The sequence below is a fragment of the Tursiops truncatus genome, chromosome 11, assembly GCF_011762595.2.
Source record: "Tursiops truncatus isolate mTurTru1 chromosome 11, mTurTru1.mat.Y, whole genome shotgun sequence".
Taxonomy (NCBI): Eukaryota; Metazoa; Chordata; class Mammalia; order Artiodactyla; family Delphinidae; genus Tursiops; species Tursiops truncatus.
This window is the reverse complement of record NC_047044.1, coordinates 85,849,938-85,872,632: the sequence shown is the minus strand read 5'-3', so window position 1 is coordinate 85,872,632 and position 22,695 is coordinate 85,849,938. Positions and strand designations below refer to the sequence as shown.

Here is a 22,695-nt window from a genome sequence, read left to right as displayed (position 1 = left end):
GTACTTTAGTTCTTATCTAAAGTCAATTCTGCTTATTATTAACACCACACAACTTTATAGTGAGTGGCTTAAGGTAAGTGAGTTTCATCCCGGGTAATTAAATTACCCGGGGACTTCCCCAGTGGTGCAGTGGTTAAGAATCCACCTGCCAATGCAGGGTACACGGGTTCGATCCCTGGTCTGGGAAGATCCCACATGCCACAGAGCAACTAAGCCCATGAGCCAAAACTACTGAGCCCATGTGCCACAAGTACTGATCTCACGTGCCGCAACTACAGAGCTCATGTGCTGCAACTACTGAAGCCCGCGTGCCTAGAGCCCAGGCTCCACAACAAGAGAAGCCACCACAGCGAGAAGGCTACGCATCACAACAAAGTAGCCCCAGCTTGCCGCAACTAGAGAAAGCCCGTGCACAGCAACAAAGACCCAACACAGCCAAAATAAATAAATAAATAATACATGAATGAATGAATAAATAAATAAAGGCAGAGTCTATTTAAAAAAAAAAATTACCCGATCTTTGAGGAATGGTACCATGTCTTATGCTCTATTTTTATCCATTCTGTGGCCTTCCATTCTACTGGACACAAAATTGGACTCAGTCACTGTTTGCTATAATCAATCGTATCAAAATAATTTTGTTTTCTTTCTAGGAAATTTGCTTGTGATTTTATTTGTGAGTTACTTTGGAGCCAAATTACACAGACCAAAACTAATCGGAATTGGTTGCTTCGTTATGGGAATTGGAAGTATTTTGACTGCTTTACCTCATTTCTTCATGGGATAGTAAGTGGCTCTATGCCATCAGTGATCATTTCCTTGTAAATTAATGGTAGAATTTTATTTTTTTTCTTTTAAATAAGCAGTCCCCTTTTGAGAAGAATATCCATTAAGTGTGTGTAGAAATGGAGTATATTTTCTATGTAATAATTAAATTGTTTTATCTACCATGACTCTCATTGATATTAAAATATGAATAGCAATAAATGAGTAGTTTCACAGAAAATAAATAAGCTTTTTAGTATGATATGTATTTCATGTCTTTGCCTACAAGATTTTGATAATATTTAATAAGTCTTTGTTACCAAACTCAGGTCCAGCTGCTCACCACTCGAAAATCAATACCTGAGAGGCAATTGTTGGTAGAAAGGCAAGTTGCTTTTAATCAGAATGCCAACAATCTAGGGAGAAGGTGGACTCATGTCCCCCCAAACCAACTCCCATGATTCTGTTTGGCTATAAAAGTTTTTAAAGGGAAAAGGGAAGTAATGTCAGTTAATCATTGAGATAGAGGGTCAAAGTCGTCACCATCCCCCACTGTGTGCAGGCTTGTTGGCTTCTTGTGATTTTTCTTTAGATGCTATCTTGTTCACATAGTTTGTTCATGAGATTACTGAAGGGAAAGCTAGGGAAGAGATCTGGTCATCTGTTAATTACTCATTCTTCATTTCTACTTTGATCTACAGAAAGAACCAACAGGTTAGGCAAGGTATTGTGTGATCAAAAGATTTGAAAGGTGTACTTGGGTTGGTGATGAGTAGAGTATGGGGCGCCTGATTTAAATGTTAGTTACAATGTAGTTTTGCTAAAGTGACAGGACAAAGGGGCCTCCTGCAGAACCTCTTTCCTGCCAAAAGCTGCTTACAACTTCACCACTCAACTCACTGCGGTATGGGTTTTCCCACTACCATCTCCACTGAGACTTCTTCCTAAGTCACTGTGTAGTTTTAATTAGAGTCAGATACTAATGACAGGAAACCAAAAATAGTGATGGCTTAAATAAGAGCTTATTTTTTACATAAAAAATTTAGCCAACCCAGCCCTTGACTGGCCTTGACTTCACGGTCTAAATTGTGGCAATGTTGTTCCTTGCAACAGGATAGAAGGGAAGAAGAATAAGAAGAAACAGAAGGCACACAGGCTGAGACTTAAGAAATATTTTCAGAAGCATAGCCCTTCTACCAACTTCACATTAGCCAGAACTTTGTTACACCTCACATTCAGATAGAAAGTCATTGGGAAAAATAGACCTTACTTCAGGTGTCCCCTTCCCAGCTAAAGATCCCAGGTTCTGTTACCATAGAAGGAAAGAAAAATGGATATTGAGAGCCAATGAGCAGTTTCTGCTAAAGATATCAATTACTTACTCATTATCAACGCCAACAGCCATGCCTTTTGGTTACTATATTAATTACTCTATTTGACCCTCATAAGTTCTTTCTTCTTCCTGGTGCTGTTCCTTCTTATTTTCATCATCTTACTCTCTCTTGATTTATTTCCTCCTTTTGGCTTCTCCATCATGCCCATCTTTTCCTTCTGCTACTGACACCGTAAGGTCAGTGTTGCCTAAGCTCCCTCTTCAATCTTCTTCACTTTTCATTCTACATGATTTGTGTGGAGTACATGCATTAAATGCAACTATCACTGTACACAGTGAGTTTATCTTATACTCAAGATCTATATAACCAACCACCTCATGGGTATCTCCAACCTAACATCCTACAAACATTTCGCATCCATATATTCAGAACAGAATTCATCCCTGTGCCATCATCAGCTCAGATTTTTCACATTCACTCTTTCAGCAATGATTCATTTAGCCACAGAGGAACTCAAACTAAAGTCAAGGGTCTCATCCTAGACTTATTCTTTACTTCAATACACATGACCAGTGGTCACCAAATCTTGCTTATTCTGCCTGCTATCTGTCATAGTTGTTGCCCTTAACCTGATAGAGGATTCTATCATCTCTGGCCTGGACTTTTTGCCTCCCAACTCCACTTCATTCTAACTCATATTCTATACTACAGTATTGATTTAAAAAATAAGAATCTAATTTTTTTACTACCACTTAAAACTCCCAATATCCTAGAGCAGTATTTTTCTTTATTTTTGATATTTATTTATTTTGGCTGTACCAGGTCTTACTTGCGGCATGTGGACTTCTTAGCTGCAGCATGCAGGATCTAGTTCCCCAACAGGGGTTAAACCCAGGCCACCTGTCCTGGGAGCTCAGACTCTGACCCACTGGACCACCAGGGAAGTCCCGTATCCTAGAGCAGGATTTTTCAAACTTCAGATCCTGAACCACTCATGGACCAACAAATCAATTAAGATTATTAAGAACAACAATTTTTTAATAGGATAGGATAGGATAGAATAGAATAGAAGAAAACACAATGAGAGTGGGGATAAATATTATTCTGTGAAACTTTTGTTTTGGTTGAACATAAATTTGTGTGTGTGTGGATATCCATGTATTGTGATTGTGATGCAAAATATATTTCTCATTGTTAGTAACAAAGTATTGAAAGCCTTTTGCCTATGAATTACTATCTAGGTTCATTTGCATATCTAAGCTCATTTGCATATACAGGTCACTCACTGATTTGGTCCTTGACTATCTTCCTAGCTTCATTTTACACTGCTTCCCATGACTGAGGACCACACTCTAGGCCTACAGTTTGCCAAATGTGCCATAATATGTCATAGCTTTGTTCATAGTGTTTCTACAGCTTTGAATGACTTTCTTTGTCTATTAAACTATCCATCTTCAAGACACATCTCATATGGAATCCTCACTGTGAAGTCTTCTCTAATCCACACCTTTCCAAACCCGCAAGCCAAGCTGATAATCCCTTTTTCCTTTACGAAAACTCAGGACCTGGTATATTAACCTTATCATATCTTTGATTGTATATGTTTACCTTAGGGGGTGTAAGATGTTTTAAGTAAAAAAAACAGTGTGTTTTATTTCTAGTGATTTGGAGCTGAGCATAATGCCTGGCATAGAGTAAGTTGCCCTCAGACTTCACAGGGTACTTCAGTATTTTTAATTTATATATTTTATTGAAGTATAATGGACAAATTATATTAGTATCAGGTGTACAACATAGTGATTCATTATTTTTATAGATTATACTCCATTTATAGTTATAAAATTTTGGCTATATTCCCTGTGCTGTACATCTTTGTATCTTATTTCCTTTTTTAACATCTTTATTGGAATATAATTGCTTTACAATGGGGTGTTAGTTTCTGCTTTATAACAAAGTGAAGCAGCTATACATATACATATATCCCCATATCTCCTGTCTCTTGTGTTTCCCTCTCACCCTCCCTATCCCACTCCACTAGGTGGTCACAAAGCACCGAGCTGATCTCCCTGTGCTATGCGGCTGCTTCCCACTACCTATCTATTTTACATTTGGTAGGGTATATATGTCCATGCCACTCTCTCACTTCGTCCCAGCTTACCCTTCCCCCTCTCTGTGTCCTCAAGTCCATTCTCTAGGTCTGCGTTTTTATTCCTGTCCTGCCCCTAGGTTCTTCAGAACTTTTTTTTAGATTCCATATACATGTGTTAACATACAGTATTTGTTTTTCTCTTTCTGACTTACTTCACTTTGTATGACAGACTCTAGGTCCATCCACCTCACTACAAATAACTCAATTTCGTTTCTTTTTATGGCTGAGTAGTATTCCATTGTATATATGTGCCACATCTTCTTTATCCATTCATCTGTTGATGGACACGTAGGTTGCATCCATATCCTGATTATTGTAAATAGAGCTGCAATGAACATTTTGGTACATGACTCTTTTTCAGTTATGGTTTTCTCAGGGTATATGCCCAGTAGTGGGATTGCTGGGTCATATGGTAGTTCTATTTTTAGCTTTTTAAGGAACCTCCATACTGTTCTCCATAGTGGCTATATCAATTTACATTCCCACCAACAGTGCAAGAGGGTTCCCTTTTCTCTACACCCTCTCCAACATTTATTGTTGGTAGATATTTTGATGATGGCCATTCTGACTGGAGTGAGGTGATACCTCATTGTAGTTTTGATTTGCATTTCTCTAATGATTAGTGATGTTGAGCATTCTTTCATGTGTTTGTTGGCAATCTGTATATCTTATTTGGAGAAATGTCCGTTTAGGTCTCAGCCTACTTCTGGATTCGGATGCTTTTTTCACATTGAGTTGCATGAGCTGCTTGTAAATTTTGGAGATTAATCCTTTGTCAGTTGCTTCATTTGCAAATATTTTCTCCCATTCTGAGGGTTGTCTTTTCGTCTTGTTTATGGTTTCCTTTTCTGTGCAAAAGTTTTTAAGTTTCATTAGGTGCTATTTGCTTATTTTTGTTTTTATTTCCATTTCTCTAGGAGGTGGGTCCAAAAGGATCTTGCTGTGATTTATGTCCTAGAGTGTTCTGCCTATGTTTTCCTCTAAGAGTTTTATAGTGTCTGGCCTTACATTTAGGTGTGTAATCCATTTTGAGTTTATTTTTGTGAATGGTGTTAGGGAGTGTTCTAATTTCATTCTTTTACATGTAGCTGTCCAGTTATTCCAGCATGACTTATTGAAGAGGCTGTCTTTTCTCCGTTGTATATTCTTGCCTCCTTTATCAAAAATAAGGTGACCATATGTGCATGGGTTTATCTCTGGGCTCTCTATCCTGTTCCTTTGATCTATATTTCTGTTTTTGTGCCAGTACCATACTGTCTTGATTACTGTAGTTTGTAGTATAGGAGCCTGATTCCTCCAGCTCCCTTTTTCTTTCTCAAGATTGCTTTGGCTATTCGGTGTCTTTTGTGTTTCCATACAAATTGTGAATTTTTTTATTCTAGTACTGTGAAAAATGCCATTGGTAATTTGAATAGGATTGCATTGAATCTGTAGATTACTTTGGTAGTATAGTCATTTTCACAGTGTTGATTCTTCCAATCCAAGAACATAGTATATCTCTCCATCTGTATCATCTTTAATTTCTTTCATCAGTGTCTTATAGTTTTCTGCATGCACATCTTTTGTCTCCTTAGGTAGATTTATTCCTAGGTATTTTATTCTTTTTGTTGCAACGGTAAATGGGAGTGTTTCCTTAATTTCTCTTTCAGATTTTTCATCATTAGTGTATAGGAATGCAAGAGATTTCTGTGCATTAATTTTGCATCCTGCAACTTTACCAGATTCATTGATTAGCTCTAGTAGTTTTCTGGTAGCATCTTTAGGATTCTCTATGTTTAGTATCATGCATCTGCAAACAGTGACAGCTTTACTTCTTCTTTTCTGATTTGGATTCCTTTTATTTCTTTTTCTTCTCTAATGGCTGTGGCTAAAACTGTGCTCTCTTCCATGGCTCCGAAGCTTCCCCACCCTCTGTCTCTGCCAGTGAAGGGGCTTCCTAGTGTGTGGAAACTTTTCCTCCTTCACCAGTCTTTCCCAGAGGTGCATGTCCTGTCCCTATTCTTTTGTCTCTGTTTTTCTTTTTTATTTTGCCCTACCCAGGTACGTGGGGAGTTTCTTGCCTTTTGGGAAGTCTGAGGTCTTCTGCCAGTGTTCAGTAAGTGTTCTGTAGGAGTTGTTCCACATGTAGTTGTTTTTCTGATGTACCTGTGGGGAGGAAGGTGATCTCTGCATCTTACTCCTCCATCATCTTGAAGGTCTCCTTCCTTATTTTATACCTAGTAGTTTGTACCTCTTAACTGCCCTTACCCTATATTCCCCCCTTCCCCCATTCCTCTTCTCACCGGTAACCACTAGTTTGTTCTCTGTACCTGTGAGTCTGTTTGTGTTTTGTTATATTTGTTCTCTTTTTTTTTTTTTAGATTTCACATGTAAGTGAAAATATACAGTATTTGTCTTTCTCTGCCTGACTTATTTTACTAAGCTTAATACCTTTCGGTCCATTCATGTATTTTTAAATATCAGCATTTGTCCCTATTCTAGGTCCATTCTATTGTTCCTATTAAGTGCTTCCTTATCAAATTCAAATGGATTAGAACTTTTTAAACTAAGTTTTGAAGAGTCAGGCATATGACTGTGTGTGATTATAAATTGATTTTGAAATTTTAGATTGTAACCATCTTTGAAGATAATTCAAAAGATTGATAAATACAGTTAGCAGTTTTTTAAAAGCATGAAACCAAGATATTTCATATGTTGCCCAGAATATAAGCACTGCTAGGATGAGAGCAACATGGTACTCCACCTTGCCTGGGGAGTACTGCATTATATTTTTTAGCGAACGCTCCCATTTCACTGTTACCCATCACGACTCCTAAAATATAAGCTGGGAAACTGACAGAGTATCCTGATAATTTGGAGAAGAGAATGGTGCAAATAAAGGGGAAGATTCCGCTGTATTTCTGGGAAAAGTGAAAATGCTCAGTAAATATAGTGATATTCTTACAGTTACAGGTATTCTAAAGACACCCCTATTAATCCATCAGAGAATTCAACATCAAGCTTATCAACTTGTTTGATTAATCAAAATTTGTTACTCAATAGAACATCACTGGAGATAGTGGGAAAAGGTAAGAATTGAACTGGCACTAGTGAATATTAGTGTCACTAATAAATATTCTAAAATTTAACAATTTAATTACGTCATTAAAAAACGATTGTGGGGGCTTCCCTGGTGGCACAGTGGTTGAGAGTCCGCCTGCCGATGGAGGGGACACGGGTTCGTGCCCTGGTCCGGGAGGATCAAACATGACGTGGAGCGGCTGGGCCCGTGAGCCATGGCCGCTGAGCCTGCACGTCTGGAGCCTGTGCTCCGCAACGGGAGAGGCCACAACAGTGAGAGGCCCGCGTACCGTGAAAAAAGAAAAAAGATTGTGATATCCATTAGCAAAATTGATTTAAAAGACAAATAGGAAAAACATTTGCATCTTATATATGTAAGACAAAAATCATAGTGTTAATATATATTATATATAAAGACCTTCTAGAAGTAATAAGAAAAGAGGAATATTTTGATATGAAATTGGCAAAGAATATATGCAATTAATATAAAGAAGAAGAAGTGGTATAAATATGTTAAAACAATTTTACTCTTTAAGAAAAATTCAAATTCTTTCACCAATTCAAGATTTTTTACCTATTATAACACAAATCATAAGTTTTAATTATAAATTATAGTACTAGTTAAAGATTTTCCTACCTACTAGATAGGAAAGATTAAAAATAAAAAGAAATGAGGTAGAAGATAAAGACACATTTTATGTATTATGGGGAGTGTATAAATTTCTCTTTTGGAGGTTAATTTTCAATATGGTAAAGAACAAAAATATGCACAACTGCTTAAATCAGCAATTCTACTTTTATTACTTTATCTTAAGGAAATAATCAGGAATGTGCAGAAGGATTTATTTATCATTATAGCCATGGCATCCCTGTTTAACAGAATGAAAAATTAGAAATATTGTGTGAGTACATAGAAAAAATTGATTAAATAAATGATGAAACTTATTCAGCACACTATTATGCAGTCATTAAAATCCTGATATGAGAACATAAAGAATATTATGCATATTTTTATGTTCAGTAAAAATGTGAAAGATATAAACAAACATTAGAAGTGGTACTCTGTGTGTGGAGGGATGGCAGATAATTTTTACTTGTTTTCTTTGTGCTTTTCTGTATTGTCAAATTTTGTAACGTGACTATAAATCATTTTATAATTAGAAAAAATTCTTAAATGGAATAATTAAATGGTTAAGTTAGTTGACTTTTCAAAAGGAATGCTAAAATTAATGTTTAAGATAAAACACTCTCTTGTCTACGTAGGTTGGGAAAAGGAATCTGGGTCACATATGTGGATATATATTCTATTGGGTAATATGCTTCGTGGAATTGGGGAAACGCCCATAACACCCTTGGGGATTTCTTACATCGATGATTTTGCTAAAGAAGGACATTCTTCTTTTTATTTAGGTAATGTATAGAAAATATTAGATTTTATGGTTACTTTCCCTGGGTGTACCTTGAAATAACAGTGCTCCTAAACTCATTCTTTTACTTTAAAAATTACTTAGAGAAATATATTGTATTACTTTAAAAAACTGAATAAGAACCATGTATTATTGGCATTTGATAAAAATGTTTTGTAATATTTTCAGGTAATTTGTTTGCAGTAACAATGATTGGTCCAATCATTGGCTTTTTACTCGTATCTCTGTTTTCTAAAATGTATGTGGATGTTGGATACGTAGATCTGAGTAAGTACAATCAGAACAAGGTAACATGATAATGCTTTTCAAGTACATGACACCATTCTTTCAAATAACTGAATTCACTCTTTCAGTGGCCCTTTGCTGACTAATTGTCAAAAGTTACAAATAGGTAATGTGTTAATAACTAGAATAAAAATAAACTTCAGCTCCTATCTACATCAGGCTTTTACAACTAAGCACAAAATAAGAAAATTTAACAAACTTAAGATTACTTCACCCCAAATAATTGCAGGTCTCTCAATGTGCCTACTAATGTCACTTCCCCACATTTACCCTCTCTCCTGTCTCGATTTGCATAGTTCTAAAGTCTTTTCCAATATGTGGCTCCTCTTCAGAGATGCCTTACTTCACCACCTCCTACTGGCCCCAAGTTAAATGTCCCTATTAATCACCAAGAGCATGCCTTTATTGTAGCCTTTGTCACAATAAGCCATAAATATTTGTGCCACTGATCTTCCATCTCTTTTAGAACATAACAGTATGATATCTGTCTTAACATATAAGTAATTAGTGTTTAGAAATAAACAAATCTGATTTTCTATTTCACCAGGACTACATAGAGTAGACATCACAGCAGACCAACAATAACCACAATCTGAAAGTATTTTAATATAAAGCTAAAACGTGGACCTGATGGAATGTGTTATGTCTTCTATTTTGGATGTGTGAATTAGAGTAGGTTCACATTCCAAGTGTTTCTACTCGATCATTTCCAGGTTCATCCTTGTTTTTATCACTAAGCACCCAGAAATAAATGGTTAAAGTCTTTAGGATGATAGATTTGTAACCTCTTTTCTATAGTCAGAAATCACTACTCACAGTATTTAGGTCCATGGTGATCCCATTTCTAGCACTGAACGTCTAGACCTTATTATATCTTCTCTTATTCAGTTATGGGTATGATGTAAACGTATTGTGAAGTACATTTTGGCAAACTCCAATGCCAAAGGAGCCAACGAGATAACATAAGTGAATAAAGAGTGTTCGGTGTGGTGGTTAAACTTGGAAGAATTGTTGGTGGTGAACTGCCCTCTGTACACACCTGAAAGTGCATATACTGCTCAGCCTCAACCTATTCTTTTCATGAAGAAATTTGGATCCAGCATTGACAAAATCTTCTGATTGGTTTTCAAGAAAATCCTGGAATCCAGATTTTCATGTGGAAGTTTTCAATTTTTAAAACAATGTGTGAACAAAAGAAAACACTTTGGCAGGCTATGTCTAGCCAGGTTATGACCTCTAGTTCCTATGTGTACACCAGGGATAGAACACAAAAAAATGTTATCAAAATGACACTTCTGATGGATGATGAATAAGTACTTAGCATGTAGATGGAGTCACTGATTTTATCAATCATTTCTGCAGTCTGTCAGAGTTGCTGATTATGGAATAATATGAACATGTAAATCAATTTTAAACTCAGAGCTGTATATATTTGAAAACCACTTCAATAAATAGAATTAATAATTTATTTCTATATATCAAGTCAATGTTTTCTCACATGAAAGAGTTTTCTTATAGATCAAAGAGTACCAACACCATTATTGTGCTTCAAACATCTATGGTGTGTGTGTGTGTGTGTGTGTGTGTGTGTGTGTGTGTGTGTGTGTGTGTGATGCTTTCTTATTAGAATGTTTATATTTATAAATTTAAATATATACTGATACTTTATATTTACTGAAACAGCTCATTTATACTTGTTTAGATATAGCACATACATGGCACTCACACAGCTTTAAAGGGAAATATTATTGAAATAAAATGGTTAAATTATCCCTAAAATTTAGAGTCTAAATTTTAAACTCAGATTTTCATTATACGTATATCTTCACCATTATCATCCTCTGTGCTGTCAAGGAGTTGGAAATGCAGGTTCTAGGGGGAAAAAACCCCACTACTGGCTCTGAGAATTTCTTGCGAAGTGCTGTAAATTTCATTGGTTTCTTGACCTCAGGAGATGGTGCCAATAGAAGTTTTCAGACAATGAGTATCATGCTTTCCATAAATGGCCCTTAAATAGTTTGCAGGCTTCAACTGTTCAATGGTGGCTGCTGTTGTCATGTCACCAGAAAAGCCACCAAGTTCACACAGGCTCAGGCAATGACAACAATGTCATGACTGACTCCTGGACAACAGCAATTGTAAGATGTCATGACTTACACTTATTTCAAAGATAAAAAGTGTGAAAGAAAGAAAAGAGTGTCTCAGAATTGATGAAACATCATTTACTTTCTTCATCTATGGAGAACAGCAATTACAATTATTACCAGAAATTTTTACATTTCAAAATGATTTTTGACTGGCTTCTTCTAATTCTTTATTCTAGGCACTATCAGAATAACTCCTAAGGACTCTCGTTGGGTTGGTGCGTGGTGGCTTGGTTTCCTTGTGGCTGGACTAATATCCATTATTTCTTCTATACCATTCTTTTTCTTGCCCCCAAATTTGGATAAACCAAGGAAAGAAAAAAAAGCTTCAGTATCTTTGCCTGTGCAAAATGAGGAAAAGAGTCAAATGGCTCATTTGACCAAGCAGGGGCAAAATGTTAGTGAAACTGTAGCTGGTAAGTATTTCACTTTCACAGTCAATTTGGAATTGTTAATCCCAGTGAAAGGGAGGGGTGAATATTCCAAAACAATAAGTCATACTCAAGTCATCTAAATAAAGTTCGATTTCTTCTTTACTAAATTTGGCTAAATTATTCTAAGTTCCTACTAAAATTTGTGAATATTCTGAACACATATCAACTCTGAAGGGAAGGGGATTAGGCTTGTGATCTTTAGCAGGGAGAAACCAATCAAAGGCTAAAAATATCTGTTATTTGTAAACCAAAGAGTATATATTCATTTCCAAATTACATAGTACAAACTATAAGGATTAAAACGTCTTTCTCTTTCTTCCTTCCTTCCTTCCTTCCTTCTTCCTTCCTTCCTTCCTTCCTTCTTCCTTCCTTCCTTCCTCCCTCCCTCCCTCCCTCCTGTCCTTCCTCCCTCCCTCTCTTTCCTTTCTCTCTTTCTTTCTCTCTTTCCTTTCTTTCTTTCTCCCTTCCTTCCTTCCTTCCTTTCTTTCTTTCTTTCTCTTTCTTTCTTTCCTTCCTTCCTTCCTTTCACAAATAGTACCAGGAAGCATACTATGCCCTGGTAATAGAATATTGCCTCTGTTTTCCAAGTATTTACAATATAATGGGGTTGTACCAAAAAATATATAGACAATTGCCATATAGTGCCTATATAAACAATTATGAGTGCCTATAAATTGGGCAACTTAACTATTCTTAGGTGGAGACATGGAGTATGGAGAAGGAAATCAGAGGTAGTTTCTCTCTAGATAGAGTAAGATTATTTTCTTGGTAATTATATAGAAAAAATTGCTTACCTAAATATTAAAAAATGAAGTACAAGCAACAGTAGTAGTTAAGGTTATTGTAGTCAGTCATGTGAATAAGAGCCCTCCATCATTTGATAGTGCCCTTCCTTTCAAACATAAGCCCTGAGGGCTAATGGAGAACAATTTAGGAGCAGTAATTTGGGGAACGATCCAGTGGCAGTCAGAGCAAGATAGTGGAAATGATGTTAATAGTGCAGTTTTCAGACCGCACAGAAATGGCAGAATAGTAAGAGTCAAAGCAGAGCAATGCCTGAACCCTTGACAACCTTTTCAAGTTGAAGTTGAAGTGACATTAGAGCTTGTCAGGTGGAGCCCAATTTCTCCCTCTCATCAGTTCTTCCCCTCACTCCTTTTATTGTTACTTTCTCCTCTCCATCACTCTAATCCGAACGTAATGGTGTGACTTGTATTGACTCATGAGAGAAGACTTAAATTTTCTGTCACATTGGTAGCTTAAATTGGCCATGATGGGAGAAGTTACCACCATTTATTACCGAAATTGGGAAATACTCAAATCAATGTTGTTTTCCCAAGAATCAGTTGTTAAACATTTACCAGCACACCACTGATTTAGGAGTCTTTGAAATTTAACATGCACACTAAAAATACCATTCCAATAAATTTCATTTGCTATGCTATTTTCACACTGCAGTAAATTAAATCCGTAAAAAGTAGTGGATTATCTAAAAATAAGGAACGTGGTGACTGTGAGCCTCCCCAAAATGGAGAGGATAATGAAGATGCAAAATAGGGCAATTGTAAACATCATCTGTGTTATCAACTGTGTTTGTAAGATAGTGACCAAAATAAGATAGTAAAGAGGTTCTTAATTATGTGCTATTAGGAATGGATGAAATAACTAAGAACATTTAGTCAGAAAATAATATATCTAATTTGAATAGAAACAAGACTAGTTGGTTAGAAAGAAATAAAGATATCAGTTCATTACCAAAAAAAATTGTGAACAAGGAGAATTGTCCAAAAATGAGCAATTTCTTTCTGAGATAGTCAGCTTAATGAGTTGTTTATTGATCTGTTTATTGAGGATATATAGTGGATCATGATTGTGTAGAAGTTCAGATGACATCCACGTTCTCACTCACCTCAAAAATTAAATGATTTGGTGAGCCCATATACCCCATTTCTTTTGATCAAACATCACAACTCACTTAGAATGCCTCACAAGTCAATTGTCCTTCCTGATTGGAGAGTCCCATAGAGAGAAGTTTAGCATTTTGACCTAACAATTTAAAATGTTATTTATTCCTGCTATACATTTCCTTACATCTTCTTTTTTCTCCTTCTATGCCCTTTGCCCTAATCTTTTTTCTTGTTATTATAAGCAGATGAAACTATTTCTTAGTTACCATTGGATAGAAGTTTTGGTTCTAACCATATCTAATGGAAACCTTTAGAGATCTACAGCACAAGATCTTTCAAAGTCCACACCATCCAAAACTCAGTAACCATATCTGGTTCTGTCTTGCTAGACTCTGATACTTCCCACTGTTTTTCTAAGTGGTTTCTTCCACTTTTAACTCCCATTACAGCTGGTTAACCTGGTGATCATAGACCCAAATTACATAATTCTTGCTAGGTACGGAAGTTACGGATTTGTTACACACCTGTTTGTAGGCATGGGTTTTTTGCCCTACTGTTGTCATAATGTCACTTGAGACACAATATGTCGTTAAGAAAGCTGATGGATAATACTGCCAGATTTACTGAGGCAGTATTTTATGGTAGAAAAGCTATATACCAGGAAACAAGAGATCTGAATCCTGGTACTAAATTGACCTTTATGATTTTTGAACCTTAGTCTTCTTATTTCTGTGAGCTTTGGATTATACTATCTTTAAGATAAATTTCCAGTTAATAATTATATTATTAATATAATGATTATATTATTAAGTGCTAATAAAAAAGAGACATGGCATTTCATTCACTTTTGTTTCTTGAGTGCCTAGCATATTGCCTAGTACCCAATTAAAAACCAAATGTTTGCTAAATGAATGAATAAATGAACTAATGATGTATACAGTTGTATGGTAGAATGCTAAGAATAACCAAATACGAGGCGAACAAAGCACTGACTAAAACAGCATGTATGTTTGATCCCGTTTTGGAGTAAAATGAACTAATTAAATAAATATTAATGCACATATGGAAAAAATTGAAAGATTTTTTTTAAAAAACTGTTAGTAGGATTGCAGGGTATTCTGACTTTCTGTGCTATATATTTATGGAATTTTAAATCTTATATAAATTATATTTACAAGATTAAGATATTAATATATATGTAAGCTGCATTATAATATTTTCTTTCTTTTTATGTTTTTATAGGTTTTTTCCAGTCCTTGAAAAGCATCCTTACCAATCCCCTGTATGTTATAACATTAGTTTTGACACTGCTACAAGCCAGCAGCCATATTGGAATTATTACTTATGTCTTCAAATATGTAGAACAGCAGTATGGCCAGTCAGCATCTGAGACTAGCATTTTGTTTGGTAAGACCTGTTTATGTTTGCTTGATAAATGCTATGCTACTGAGTCACTGAGCTCCAAGTGACATTTTGTTGTGAAGGCAATTTCACATTTTATTAAATATAATTTTCATTTATTTTTTTCAAATTTTATCAAATCGATGGGTCTTGTGATATCATCATTGTTCTGCATTTGAAGTTACAGCTCATGTTATTTTTGAGGAGATGAATTCCTGAAGGAAAAGTGACATGTGAATGGAACATATAGATATGATATCTGCATAACTGGATCTTATAATCTAGTGCTGAGCTTCTGAGGCAAATCCTTTTGTAATGTAATTATTATACTTCTATCCTTCATGGACTTTGAATCAGGACCCAGATACTTACAAAAAATAGGACATTGATGTTTCCAGGAGAAAAATCAATTTAAACACATCATTGGTATCTATATAATTCAATACAAATCTCATATTTTAGAGAGGTTTTTTTGCTGCAGTATCTGTTTCCAATGACACAAGGAGACTTCTTTATGAAGGAAAGGTTTTCTCATATTATTCTTTCTCTACCCCCTGTATAATATAAGATTCTTAAGAGCAGTAGAATACCCAGTACATGGCCCAGCACATTGTAGAAACCCAATATTTGATAAGTTAAGCTGAATTTATCAAGTGATATATGAATAGGTCATAAGTAAACAAGAAAAATATAATTCTGTAGGATGTGCTTATTGAACTTAAGATAAAAGTTAAAATTGTAAATTTAACTCCTAATAAAGTTCTCAGCCTAAATTTTTTGTTAGAGGGATCTTCATCTTTAATCAATCTTGGAAGACAATGAAATGGAAAAGTTATAAGAGGAATCAACTATTTTTAACATCACATATAGACCTGTTTATCATCTTAGGGCATGTGTGTGTTTAGATGAATGAAGAAGAGATATTAATTTAAGTGTTCAATTCTAAACTACTGGGCAAATTTGTAGTAAGTTTTTAAGGATGGGAACTCTTCATTTTAAGGAAATGCAAAGGATTTTAGATGGTAGGATAAAAGTCTCAGAGTCAGGAAGATGATATTTTGTTGTTGTTGTTTTCCAGGAGGGGACAAAAAGCACCTTATAAAAACCATATGTTCAGACATACAGATATTCTTAGTCACTGACTTTTGCTACTGAGGAAACTAAAACTTCAGCATTGGCAGGAAGAAATTATTTTTATCTCCCCCACATGGTGCACTGACCCTCTACCTCCATCCTGGACTGCCAGCCTTCTATTTAAGAAGTAACAAGATAGGATGATTTTGGTTGATATACAGTGTTTCATGTGTAAAGACATTCAGAATAACCATATTTATATAATTACATTTTTTCTCTTACTTCTAGGATTCATAACCATACCAACTTTTGCATCTGGAGTGTTTACAGGAGGATATATCATTAAAAAATTCAAATTTACCTTGGTTGGAATTGCGAAATTTTCATTTTGTAGCCATATGTTGTCCTTCCTATTTCACCTATTAAATTTTGCGCTAATCTGTGAAAACAAATCAGTTGCTGGACTAACCTTGACTTATGATGGGTTTGTATATATATATCAATATACCAATAGCACAATATATAAACCATCTAATGTAAAAGAAAGTAAGGCAAACAAGGCAGATGGCAATTTTACTAAACTTTTAACTCAGAGAAATTTCAATTTACAAATTCTTAAAATGTTCATTTCTTAAGATCTCAAAAAGTTCTTTTTTTTCCTTCCTTAAAGAAAAGCCATATAGTTTGTAATAGTAATAGTTATTATTTATGGGTGCTTACAATGAGTGATGGGTACTTTTATCCCCATTTTATAGATAAGGAAAGCAAGGCTTAGAAAGATACACAGATTACATATCTAACAATGTTAAGATTCTGACTCAGATTTGAAGGTTTTGACTCCAAAACTCTTAATCCTAACCACTATGATCTTGGGTGAATCATAAGAGAAATATAAATGACATTTTCCAAAAGTGACTGAACAATCTTTATCTGCAGTTAATTTTGATGTTTAACAATTATCTTTATAAGAAAACCAGTACACTGCACTCAATTCTCCTTTTTTGCAAGCTAATTCTGTTTCTTCTGGTATTGTCTTCATTAGCAGTAGAATTGATAAATACTCTATACATAATGGCATATTAGACCTAGAAAGCTTTTACTTTTCATTATTATCACGCATTGTGCAGTATACCTAGTACTACAGTCTCTACCCCAAATCAAGGGCAAGATTCCTGTGCAGATTTCTCATCACCTCCTGAATATAGCCAACAATTTAAGTTTAGGAATGTTCACGTTCAAGCAACAAGCAAAGATCCTTGGATCACAGTTTAGTAACCAGACTCCTTAGCACTGCTTATTGTTGGCTTTGGGCTTTGAAACTCTGGGTCTTATGAGGTGTCAATTTGAACCTGTCGAATCTTCCCACATTTGCTTACCTAAACATCATCCTATTCTTGGAGGCTTGCCAACTTAATCTTGAATTATCTCCCCATTCCCTCCTAATCCTGTTTGTTGTTGAATATTCCTATTGACCACCACTCACTCTGGTATATCAAAATACAGAGTACCTAGAACATTGAACTTTAGAGGGAAGAGAATCCTGGAGATTACGCAGCCCGACCCTCTAATATCCTCTTCCTTTGTTAGTTGAGACCCTGAGAAACTGTGGCTTGTTTGAAGTCATACAGTGACTCCAGAACGATGCTACTTCACAGCACAAGCATACAGGCTTTAACCTAAAGCCAGTTCCCTGAAACAAGCACAGTAACTGTGCTATCTATTCAAAAGAAGGCAGCTAGAGTTCTATGGGCTTTTTTCATTCAATAAAATTTCACTGAGTGCCTCCTTAAAGGTCAAAAAATTTATAGGATACCTCAGTGCCCTCATGGAACTCATAGTCTAAGTGATGGCTATTAACAGAATCAATATATTTAGCATTTATGAAATGTTAGTCACTGGGGTAAGTTTTTAGAGAATGAATTACTGTAGAGGTTCTCAGAATGTGGTCTGAGAATCTACAGGGGTCCCTGAGACTTTTGCAGATGGTCAACAAATTCTAAACTATTTTTATATTAATACCAAGATAGTATTTTTCTTTTTCATTCTCATTTTCTAATGAGTATATAGTGATATTTTTTTTTCATTTTTATTTTATATTGGAGCATAGTTGAGTAACAATGTCGTGTTAGTTTCAGGTGTACAGCAAAGTGATTTAGTTATACATATATATGTATTTATTCTTTTTCAAATTCTTTTCCCATTTAGGTTATTACAGAGTATTGAACAGACTTCCCTGTGCTTGTACAGAGATATTTTCTAAGGCTACAAGATATGTGATGATAATATCAGCCTGTTGGCTAAGGATGTGTGTGCTTGCACATTCTCATGTACTAAATTTTTCTTATTATTAATCTCTAGTAGAGTATGTACATCAATAAGTAGAATCCACTTGAACAAAAAACCCTTGGGGTCCTCAGTACTTTTCAAGAATTGACAGGCTGCTGGAAACAGAAAGTTTGAGAACAGCTAAATTAACTTTTTTCCAAAAAAAATTCTATGAGGATTTATGACTTACAAATGGCAAATCTAATTTTAGAAAGAGTAGTCACATTGCTGTGAAGTGGCAGACCTAATGTGAACACAGGACTGTCTGATTGCAATGTCCGGACTGAGTCATTAATCATTATGATAAATCACTCCCTGTCCATCGTGTGTCCCCAAGCAGGATTAGGTATTAGATGCTTTCAGTAAAATCATTGATTACAGAATTTCTGAATCTACCTTCTTCTTTCTTCATGAAAATTACTTTCTCATTCAAAGATAATTTATCAAGATTTTTACCAAAAAAAAAAAGAATAATTTTAAAAATCTATAAGCAGAAAATTAATTATATGAATAATCCATTTAATAATTTTAGCCATATTATAAGATTATATTTTATAAATACAACGATGTTTCACAGTAAATCATTATAAACTTTGTTATGGTTTCCTTAAAAAAGCATATGAAGTTTTTCTAGTCTTCCTCTTCCTCAACTGATTCTATTATTCTTTTTTTTTTTTTTTTTTTTTTTTTGCGGTACGCGGGCCTCTCACTACTGTGGCCTCTCCCGTTGCGGAGCACAGGCTCCGGACGCGCACGCTCAACGGCCATGGCTCACGGGCCCAGCCGCTCCGCGGCATGTGGGATCTTCCCAGACCGGGGCACGAACCCGTGTCCCCTGCATCGGCAGGCGGACTCTCAACCACTGCGCCACCAGGGAAGCCTGATTCTATTATTCTTGATTTTTAAAAATTGATCCTTAAGGATTCTGCTTTTACCACGTTGAATCCTTTCCTTGTGTAGTTAAAATATAGATTTAAAAATTCAAACTAGTTAATTAACATTCACAGATTCATGAGACTTTACAGTGAGCTGGGAAGAACCTTAGTCTAATGCCATTACCCTACTGAATAGAAACCAATTCTTAGAAAACTGAAGTGATTTTTAAGGAATTTTTTGACAGAATCACAAAGACCTCTTGTCTACGTCTTACCTATCCTCTTTGGTTTCTTTTTTATGTTTTATTTTCTCTACATCATAAATCATGTCTGGGTAAAGATAAAGGGTGAAAAAGTTAATAAGCACTAAAAATAAACTTTGCCATTTTGGACAAGCAAAATATCTCTATTTAATTTAAAGACAACCCTTTCCCTTATTTCTCATCTCCTTTTCATCTCTCCTCCTTCTTTTCCTTTCCCTCCCCTTCTCTTTTTGTCCTCCTCCTTCCTCCCTCTCCCCTCCTCCTCCTGCTTCTTCTTCTCCTTCTTCTTCTTCTCCTTCTCCTTCTCCTTCTTCTCCTTCTCCTTCTCCTTCCTCTTCTCCTTCCTCTTCTCCTTCCTCTTCTTCTTCTTTCTTCTTCTTTTCTCTCTTTCTGATATATGTCTATCATATATTTCCAGAAATAATCCAGTGGCATCTCATATAAATGTACCACTTTCTTATTGCAACTCTGACTGCAATTGTGATCAAAGTCAATGGGAACCACTCTGTGGAGACAATGGAATAACTTACATATCACCTTGTTTAGCAGGATGCAAATCTTCAAGTGGCAGTAAAAAGTCTGTTGTGAGTATTATTTTTTACTTTCTTCTCCTTAATCAAAACTGCAGATTTGATTTAACTTACTTAAACTTTGATAATTACTTACCAAATGTTTCTACAACTAAGGTCACCAGTAAAAAGATAGAAAAAGATTCCCATTATTGCCTGTCATTGTGATGGCTGTGATGTGTAAACAAAGCCTCACATAAAATCCTGCTTGAGACACAAACAGCTACACATCTAGCTACATTTTTCTGTTGCTTGAATTCTCATGAGATTACTCCCACCTTTTCTTCTTGCGTTTATAAGACTATGACCTTTTGAAATTTAAAAACATTTATGATTTCTAGGAAGCACCTCATTTGACTAAAGGATATGATTTCCATTAGGTTGGAAGTACTTTACCCTTCAGATGCTAGGGGAAAATCCTGAGCCAACCCCTTGTCAATCTAGGTGCCTTTTCAGGACAACCATCTATATGCAACCTTGCATATAGATTCTGCAGAGTTTATCTTGAGGCTCAATACCCTTTTGACTTTCCAAGAAATTAATCAAGGCTTCATGCTCACTTGACTGTCCAATTTTTGGCTTCCAATGTTGATTTTTTTCAAGGTTGGCATTTTTCCTACGCAGGATAACTTAATATTCTGCTTACCTATTGCTAACATCTCCCATAGAAGTGCCACTGTCTTCTTCACTCAAAATATCCCCTTCCATGCAAATTATGAGTTCTCCCCAATCCCCCAAGTAACTTCCAATAGCTGGGCATCAGATATGGTGTTCTCTATTCTACTTCCAATCCACTGAATAACTCACAAAGTTGGGGACCCATTTCCTGGGCCCTTTTCCTATCACCAATATTAGCAATATTATCAGCTATGATCATTGCTCTCTACCACATCCTCCTGTCTTTAATTTTCAAACTTTACCATCATTTTCTTGCCCATAGTCCTACTAACTGAATTAATGAAGGTCACGGAGAACCTTTTGAAGAACCTAGATTCTTTGAAGCTGAGTCATAAATGTGCACAAAAATGGCCCAAAGACTATACTTAAAAACCCATATCTCGTATGCATGGCTATAGTGCCTTTCATTGAGAGTGCCCCGTTTAATCTATGGTCCCACCTTGTCCATGCGTGAAGGGCTGGAAGAGACATGATGTTAGAATCCTAAAGAGAGCTCTATCTACTATGGAGACATCATCTTCTTAATACTTTACCATTTAGGGACCACTGCGGAGTTCTTTTACCAAATTCTTAGTAATAAGTCATCCCTTCTTAATCACTCAAAATAATGCCCTTTGTACTTAAGTTTTGTTTTATTGGCTGATAGGCTTGCTACATAAAGAATTTCTCCATACAATTCTTAGTAAAAAAAAAAAAGTAAAGCTTGGTCATCAGATAAGTATGAATTCAAATTCTTCCCCAGTTCCTCCTTCAGTAATTGGTCTTTAGCATTAATGGGTTCAAATTTCCCTTAAACCTTAGTTTAGCCTAGACTCAGAACAGAACTTATTAAAGCCATCTAGCTACATAAACTGCCTGCCAAATTAAATTTCTAAAATCATTTGTTCCTAAATTTTCTCCAGCTGTGTTCTAACCTTTAGGGTATTCTGTTGTGTTGAACCTCTCTGGTAATGGCATCATCTATCCTATAATCTGTCATTATGCAATCAGATGTTGTATTTGCTGGCCAAAGTGGAATTCTAGCATCCATGCCTGGTCCCTTCTGCCCTGGACTTTGCCCCATTCGAATGGGTGGTTCTCGACCCAGGTTTGACCCCTCCAAAACTACTATATTTTCTGGATTCCCTAGGCAATCCTACTCAGGGAGTGTCACTAACACTCTGTAGAGATTGTTAAAGAGAGTAAGTAGGTGTGCTATAGAAAATAAAAGTGAGTGGTAGAGAAATATTTAAACACTTTATATTGATGAGAAAATAATTTACAGAGTTTCAGACATTACTTTTTTTCTATTCTTTCCTAATTTTTAATTTAGGGATGTATGAAAAGTTAATAGTAAATTACATTTTCTTGTCTATAAAGGAATCCAGGAAACTATTTTGCCTTTCAATTCTTAAACAACTGTATTGTTAGAATGTTTTCTTTAAAAACTGTAAATATTTTAGCTTAGATGAGTGAGATGTCTTTAAATATAATAGAATATATTTATAGCCCAGTCATATTTTGTAAATATATTCTGTCATATTTCAAAAACTATTTTTCAGATGTTTCATAACTGTAGTTGTGTGGAAGTAAATGGTTTCCAGAGCAGAAATAACTCAATGAAGTTGGGTGAATGCCCCAAAAATGATCAATGTACAAGAAAATTTTATGTTTATATAGTAGTGCAAATATTTATCTTTTTTTCTTCTGCATTGGGAAGCACCTCAAATATCATGCTGGTTTTTAAGTGAGTATTACTTTTTAAAAGCATTTTTACATAGACTATAAACACACCTAATAATGTGCATATTTTTCCATAATATATTTGGAACCCCAATTCATATTTTGTTACATTTAAATTTTCTAAGAGTGCATTTTCTTAGGATTACTGTGATATTTCACTGCCATGATTAATAATAATTTTGCCTTGACCTTTGCCACTACAAAATCTAGATTCCGTACTTTCTCCTCTTAATGAGAATTTTAAGACAGAGACTGATCGACAACTGCCTCAATGTGAAAGAAT

General features: G+C 35.4%; 1 protein-coding gene across 1 annotated transcript in view; it reads left to right on the top strand.

The window, feature by feature from the left end:
- LOC101328976 (solute carrier organic anion transporter family member 1B3) overlaps positions 1-22,695 on the top strand; it is a 53,305-nt gene that overhangs the window by 19,493 nt on the left and 11,117 nt on the right. The window contains exons 3-11 of the mRNA XM_004323432.3: positions 654-786; positions 7,195-7,316; positions 8,572-8,718; positions 8,904-9,002; positions 11,344-11,580; positions 14,748-14,912; positions 16,269-16,464; positions 19,862-20,027; positions 22,232-22,416. Coding sequence (XP_004323480.1) covers positions 654-786; positions 7,195-7,316; positions 8,572-8,718; positions 8,904-9,002; positions 11,344-11,580; positions 14,748-14,912; positions 16,269-16,464; positions 19,862-20,027; positions 22,232-22,416 — 1,450 coding nt within the window. The remainder of the gene's footprint in view (positions 1-653; positions 787-7,194; positions 7,317-8,571; positions 8,719-8,903; positions 9,003-11,343; positions 11,581-14,747; positions 14,913-16,268; positions 16,465-19,861; positions 20,028-22,231; positions 22,417-22,695) is intronic.